The following is a 7,428-nucleotide window of genomic DNA, read 5'->3' as shown; positions in this document are numbered from 1 at the left end:
ATGCTATGCTCAATATGTCCCAAGAGGACAGATATAGTACGAGGACAAGATGACATCTACACATTTCCTCATCTCCTTAACCCTGAGAGCCCATCCCGGGCAGGTCTAATCTTGGATAACAAAAAGCTTGTTTGAGGCCGTCTTTATAACGCGTCCACAATGTTTTTAATTTCAAATGACTTGTTAAAATGTGGATAATAATCTTGAAATTAATATAACAATCAAAAAGTAGAGCAACAGCAAATGGCGAGTTAAATCACACGTGTATTTGTTTGCGTCCGTTTTCGAGGTTTGTCCCAAATGACAAGTTGATACTGAGGTTTAGCCTATATCTTATAAAACAACAACGGACATTTTGTCATTTGAATTTCATGCTATTTTATAATTGAAATGTAGATCAGGATTTTAATCATTGAAGTCACAAGTGTGTCCCAAAGTTGATGGGTCTATTGATCCCCTGGCCACAAGCCTGTATGTAACTCACCCTCGGAGTTTGATCAGCAACACGTGACTACGGAGGGCCCTCCAAGCGAGTTTATAAGAGTGGTTGAGGCAAGTGGCTGGTTTGGGAATCACTGCTAATATTGCTTACTCACAATTAATATAATAATTTTGACATTTATAATAAATTAGAGCAACTGCAATCAAAAATGATTAGAATAGCGATGGGACACGCAAAGAAGCATCCAGGGGTAAGAATACCTACTTATTTTTGTTCTACGGTTTATTGCCTCAAGTGACTTAGTCATCTATAATATTGCAAGACAATTCCTTCTGTCAGTGTGTATGTGCTACCAGTTGTTGCACAATTAAATTATAAAAAGACTTTAATTGCAGTTTACAACATCAGTTGTCCACACAGACCGACTGTCATTTGGGTACTTGAAATGAAAAATTACTTCTCTAAATAGGCATTACTGCATTTTGCCAAATTATTTTGGGGGTTGAAAAAGTGATTTTTGTCCTCTTGTCGTGACGTTGTTGGTGAATGGTTTGGTTAAGGGGCACAAAACTGTCTTCGCGTATGTGTAGTGACAGCGAGATTTAAAGACTGGAGTTATGACTGAAATAGTACAAAACTATACCATCTCATAGGCTGCATTAGCCTAGAGGTCCTCAACGCAGATCAGCAAGGATTTACATCGGGTTTCTGTCAAAATGGGAGCTTAGAAATAAACTCGAAAACCCCAGGGATCACAGGAGGTTGGTGGGATGGTATCAAACAGGATGCCATTCAATCTTCTTAGTTCCAGACGTGAACCGTCGTCCCCTCAACAGCCTCCACTGCCAGGGATGCAAGTTAGCCTAACCACCTTATGCAGCAGGATCAACATTTGGACTGCGCCATAGGATTTGCTACCAGTGTCAAGTCTGACTATAGGCTAAACAGGGCAAACTAGGTCTGCATTTATTTGGCTACATTCACGCAGGCTTGCTAAAGTTATACCAACTTTTTGAGAAGGCAATAGACACGCTTTTTGTCAATGAACATGTACAACTAATTGTATCTAACGCTATTGTGCGTTATGGTTTCAGTTCCTCCTTATTTAAAGCGCCGTTAGGCCATGTGTGATAACTGAAGGCAAGTGAACAGTAAGGAATGCTAGAAAAACTTAAGACATTAGATTTAAGTCAATATAGTTTATCAACGGACTACATTTAGGGCTGCCCAATTCTGGTCCTGGAGGCCGAAAAACTTTTTTGTTGTTGCTAGTTAATTGCACTCATCTGGTGTCCCAGGTCTGAATTAGTCTCTGACTTGAAGGGGATGAAAACCAGAAGTGTTTCGGCCGTTCAGGATGTGATTTGGGTAGCCATGAGTCATAGCTATTTACACTTGGTCAATAGCAGGGACAGGGCCTGATTGGCACTTTTGCCCCAGCACTAGCTGACACACCTGACTCTAATCATCAACTAATCATGATCTCCAGTTTAGAATACAATTTGTTTAATTAGGTGTTTTAGGTAAGGCTACATGGGGAAAATGTATGACACCATTCGAGCCCCCTAGGACTGGAGTTGCCCAACCATATAATATGAAGAGGAAGTTCCATATGAGTCTCCCTGAACAGGACAGACACGGTAGCGTCGTGTGTGACCTCAAGCATGACAGAGCAAAGTATATTATGGATCCCTCCATTTGTAATCAGCTGGCCATTGTTTACTGGAAAACTGTATTGACAAAAGGTGTCTAAGAATACTCAGATTTCTATGACTCATGAATGCCATGCTCATGTTAACTCCTTATCTTCTTACCCTCTCATAGCTCATCCCCCAGTTCCTTGTCGTCTTGTTGGGAATAGGAGGAGCCTCTATGTACTTGTTCCGTCTTGCAAATGGGCCCCATGTTAAGTAAGACTCATTCACCCTTACTCTCCATTCTCTTTTGTCTCAATATTGGTTAATCAATTTCTTAATACTATCAAATCAAAACGAAGTAGTGGATCCCCTTTTGCATCGTAAAGCCTAGGATAAATCCGTTCATGATTGACTGCTCTTGGAAATCCCACCTCTTGTGCAGTTCTAGGGCATCAATTTCCAATTCACTACTAAAGGCCTATACCACTGTTGTAAGTGTTTGAAAACTATGCCTGGCTAATGAATAGTTGCTCGCAGGCAGACAAATACAGTTCCCTCTGATCCCATTTGTATCTGTCCTACTTCGGCCTGCTTTGACTATTGTGTCACTTGACAGCTGGAACAAGAAGAACAACCCTGAGCCCTGGAATCAACTTGACCCTACCTACCAGTACAAGGTACCGTAGTGTTAACATTCGAGCACACTTTAGCTCCACAAAGTGAATGAATCACTATCTTAAACGATTCTGGTTACATGTGACAACAGTGTAATAGTAATGCCTATCAGCCTATCAATAGTACCAGTCAATAATATATTTTTGATCAATATAAGTAGCTAAGAGCATTACTGTGCTTGCCTGGATCATAGACATGAAAATGAATAGAACAAATCAAATGTATTTATATAGCCCTTCGTACATCAGCTGATATCTCAAAGTGCTGTACAGAAACCCAGTCTAAAACCCCAAACAGCAAGCAATGCAGGTGTAGAAGCACAGTGGCTAGGAAAAACTCCCTAGAAAGGCCAAAACCTAGGAAGAAACCTAGAGGAACCAGGCTATGTGGGGTGGCCAGTCCTCATCTGGCTGTGCCGGGTGGAGATTATAACAGAACATGGCCAAGATGTTCAAATGTTCATAAATGACCAGCATGGTCAAATAATAATAAGGCAGAACAGTTGAAACTGGAGCAGCAGCACGGTCAGGTGGACTGGGGACAGCAAGGAGTCATCATGTCAGGTAGTCCTGGGGCATGGTCCTAGGGCTCAGGTCAGTTGAAACTGGAGCAGCAGCACAGCCAGGTGGACTGGGGACAGCAAGGAGTCATCATGTCAGGTAGTCCTGGGGCATGGTCCTAGGGCTCAGGTCCTCCGAGAGAGAGAGAGAGAAGGAGAGAATTAGAGAACGCACACTTAGATTCACACAGGACACCGAATAGGACAGGAGAAGTACTCCAGATATAACAAACTGACCCTAGCCCCTGACACAAACTACTGCAGCATAAATACTGGAGGCTGAGACAGACTTGGAAGCTCTCACCATGGCATTTGACTGGTAAACTCATGGGTACACTCGCAATGGCTGCCTGGTATTTTGATACAATAATTTCATTGGGATTTTGGAATGTTCTATCAACTGATGCTGGATTGCCATGGTAATGTAGACTGTTCATTCAAATGATCCTAACTGAATGTATTTTTAATCATGTTAGTTGAGTTGACAAATCACAGCACAGATTGAAGGGTAAACGTTCTGATTTTACTATCTGGCATGGGTACGCTCAAAACTGCTGCGAGTCCACCCATTATGCCATAATTGACTTGAATGGTGCCACCTTTTCTTTCTATTCATTCTTATTTTTATGGCCTGGATTACGTAAATCCTGCCATATTGTCTTCCCCAGTTTGTGGCCATAGGCACAGACTACAAGAACCTGAAGAAGGAGGGACCTCAATTCTGAGAATCCTTCCTCCTATCCAAATGGCACAAGGTCCAGCCCACCTTACTGCAGTCAATGTAAAAAGCCTTCAGTCATATTGTTCCTATCAGACATGTGTGTTACTGCTGCTATGCACGTGTTAAACTGCTGTTGGTAGTGGGAAAATAAAGCTAACGAAATGTGAATGCTGAAGATCCGTCTAGTGACGCCAGCCTGGCATGTTGATTCAAAATTGTCTTGTTTGATTTGTTTCAATATTTCAAAAAGAGCTGTGAATTTTGATAAAGTTATATTGTACTGTATGAGTTATGGATTTTTTTTGTTACAGGGAAACTGTTATTCTGTCCGTTTTGATGTGAGGTGACTGGTTTAGAGATTGCGTGTGATGTTTTATGCCTTTTTGGTGAAATGTTTTGGGCCATGCAAAGTGATGTTAATTATAGACGTAGGGCTACTGATATTTGCCGCTCTGGAAAGAATACAAGTTTGGTTGAAACCCATGTTAATGGCGACATTGTAAATCTAGCTCCTGACAACCTCCAGTTTGTCAGTGTATTTGTATGCATTTAGACTTACTATTTTGTATTGGTTTTTACATTGAATACTTCTAATATGTAGCCTCTGCCATTTGTATTCTTATTGCTTAACTGTAATAAACCGGATTACTTTTAATTTGATACGTAGCCTACTGTAGTCCTTATATTTCAGTGTAATGTTTTTTGGTCGAACTGATAGTTAAACACACTACACATAGCATAAATGCCTGGCTTCTACTGTGCCTTCTCTGATAGACTCATTTAGTACAATGATAGAAATATGATCGCCAGGACCAGCTCAAGATAACGCTCTCCTTAGACATATTGTAGGTGTACTTAGTATTTTGAGTGGTGACGCAAGCAAGGCTCACTACCTTGGCTAGGCGATTTACATTTCCTCCTTTTAATGAGATCTGTCGGACGTTTCCACCTGACCCAATTAAAGCGCCCCCTGGCCCAGCTGAGCAAGTGGCAATACATTAAAGGACGATTCCACCAACTCCATGGGCCTTCCTACAATTTCTGTCTGGTAACGAGCCTTTTTATGGGGAGAAACTCATTCTGAGTGGCTGGGCCTGGCTCACCAGTGGTTGGGCCAATGCCCAGTCATGTGAAATCCATAGATTAGGGCCTAATGAATTTATTCCAATTTGCTTATTTCCCTGTAACTCAGTAAAGTCGTTTAGTAGTATGCTCGGGAGCGGTGCGCGATGTGCCCGTCTCCGGAGCCTGACCAGAAGGCCGCTTCGTCTGCCCCTTTTTACAGCGTCGTTGTTTTGGTTCACCGGCTGGGATCCGATCCATTGTCCTGGGTGGTGGGCAAAACACAGGATCCGCTTCAGGAAAGTCGTATTCCTGGTCGTAATGATGGTGAGTTGACGTTGCTCTTATAACCAGTAGTTCCTCCAGACTGCATGTAATAAAACCTAAGATTACCTGGGGTACCAATGTAAGAAATAACACGTAAAAAAACTAAATACTGCGTAGTTTCCTAGGAGCGCGAAGCGAGGCGGCCATCTCTGTTGGCGCTGGAAGTACATTTTGGATTTATTGTCTGAAAGTTAGAAATCCAGATATAAGTATACCAATCAAAATCCCTATTTTACTGATAAAAAGCTATGTTTAAATACATTAAACATATTTCACAGGGTCAATAATAAAACACATAGGCATGTAGAGACGCTAACAAAGCATTAGCACTTTCTAAGTGGTTTCTAATTTGAGTTATTTGGCTGTTACAACTGATCTCGGATTACTTTGTGCTCTGGTCTCCCCTATCCTTCTCCGCAGCAACAAGTCTGCCATTCAACATTTTTTGGTCATTTACCCACCTCATCAATTCCCACAACATGCAGTGTAGTGCACAGTGTAGTACTTTTCACCAATGCTGCATACTAAATATTTAAAAAGAAATGGACCCCCATTGCCACTCCCAATCTCATGGAGTTGTCCTCCGGCTCCTTAGTGAGTAGCTCCTCTCCATCTAGGAAGACTTGGACGGGGCTCTCATCCGCAAAGGGATTCCCATGTATTATTATGGTAGGTGACTGGAACTTGAACCAAATAAAAAAAATAAGATTAAGGTTACTTAAGTCATTTTCACACAGTAAGTTAACAAATGAGCCCACCTTACACAGTGTGTGTTCTCCAAGATGGCGTAGCAGTCGGACATCTTGTCGTGTCGTGGCCCTTGTATATATCGTATATCGTTTAAAAAGAAATGTTTTTTACATATTTTTCTTCGCATATCTTTTAAAACATTTTGCTAAACCTCAACTTCCAAATACTCTCCTGCAACCCGCCTCACCCAATGTTGCTATTTTTTCTGAAGTATTTATATTTACTTCGGATCCGGGTCCCCTCAACTGAAGCTAGCCAGCTAACTACCAGCTATCAGTCAGCAAACCATTGCTAGCGGTCTTCAGCTAACCGGTCATCAGCTAACCTTTAGCTCGGAAAGCTCTCGCCAGTTCAAACAACGCGACTCTATCCAGAGCATAACGGACCTATTATTATTTTTTATCCCCGGATTCCCACCGCAAACGGAACATTTTCAACTGGATCTTCACAACTAGCTAACTAGCTAACTGCAACCCCGGATGATTACTCCTGGCTAGCGATTCCACCCACTTAGCTTGAAGCTAGCCCGGCCAGAGCTCCTGTGCTACCACCGAAGCATACTCCTGGGCTACAATATCCGGACCCACGACCGGTCTATCGATGTCACCGCATGAAGAGGCATAAACAGACTCACCCCATCACGACGCCCCCCCAAAGGCTAACTTTATAGCCCTTGCTATCTCCTTGCTTGCTAATTCGGCCTGCTAACTGCTAGCTTGTTTAGCCCCGGTCCGCTAACTGCTACCTTGTTTAGCCCCGGCCTACTAACTGTTAGCTTGTTAGCACAGGCCTGCTAACCGTCTGAATCCCCGCGTCCCAAACACTCACTGGACCCATATTTACTTTCAATCTCTTTTCGATTTTTAATTTGTTTATACCTTCCGGTAACCTGCCTCACCCAATGTGATACGGAATCGCTATTATTTTTAATTTTTAGAACACACTCAAGAACCTCCAGAAGCTAACCAGCTAACTAGCTACAAGCTATTTAGTCATTGTACTTGCCAGTCCAGCTTCCCTGCCCCATCCACCGCTGCCCCCTGGACACTGATCACTTGGCTACATAGCTGATGCATGACTGTCCATTAATCACGGTACTCCATTCTGCTTGTTTATGTTTTATGCACTCAGGCTCTGTGTGTAGTTAATCCGACCCTCCCTGCCTAGTCAACGCCATTTTACCTGCTGTTGTTGTGCTAGCTAATTAGCTGTTGTCTCACCTACTGTTTTAGCTACTGTTTTAGCTAGCTCACCC

At 42.5% G+C, this 7,428-nt stretch overlaps 1 protein-coding gene across 1 annotated transcript; it reads left to right on the top strand.

Annotated features, from left to right (window-relative positions):
- The first annotated feature begins 462 nt into the window (after positions 1 to 462).
- LOC112215814 (cytochrome c oxidase subunit NDUFA4) lies at positions 463 to 4,694 on the top strand. Its single transcript, XM_024375228.2, has 4 exons — positions 463 to 692; positions 2,267 to 2,352; positions 2,696 to 2,756; positions 3,982 to 4,694. Exons 1-4 carry the CDS (start codon positions 651 to 653, stop codon positions 4,036 to 4,038), a joined length of 246 nt encoding a protein of 81 aa, XP_024230996.1. The 5' UTR covers positions 463 to 650; the 3' UTR covers positions 4,039 to 4,694.
- The last annotated feature ends 2,734 nt before the right edge of the window (positions 4,695 to 7,428 follow it).

The sequence above is a fragment of the Oncorhynchus tshawytscha genome, linkage group LG16, assembly GCF_018296145.1.
Source record: "Oncorhynchus tshawytscha isolate Ot180627B linkage group LG16, Otsh_v2.0, whole genome shotgun sequence".
NCBI lineage: Eukaryota > Metazoa > Chordata > Actinopteri > Salmoniformes > Salmonidae > Oncorhynchus > Oncorhynchus tshawytscha.
Note: the sequence above shows the minus strand (reverse complement) of the source record. Positions and strands in the feature narration are given on the sequence as shown.

Bases quoted from the DNA above. Each gene is read 5' to 3' on its own strand.
- LOC112215814 (XM_024375228.2), top strand. From the start codon at position 651: ATGATTAGAATAGCGATGGGACACGCAAAGAAGCATCCAGGG. The intron at 2,353-2,695 runs GTAAGACTCATT...GTCACTTGACAG, and splicing joins GCAAATGGGCCCCATGTTAA to CTGGAACAAGAAGAACAACC. The intron at 2,757-3,981 runs GTACCGTAGTGT...TGTCTTCCCCAG, and splicing joins ACCCTACCTACCAGTACAAG to TTTGTGGCCATAGGCACAGA.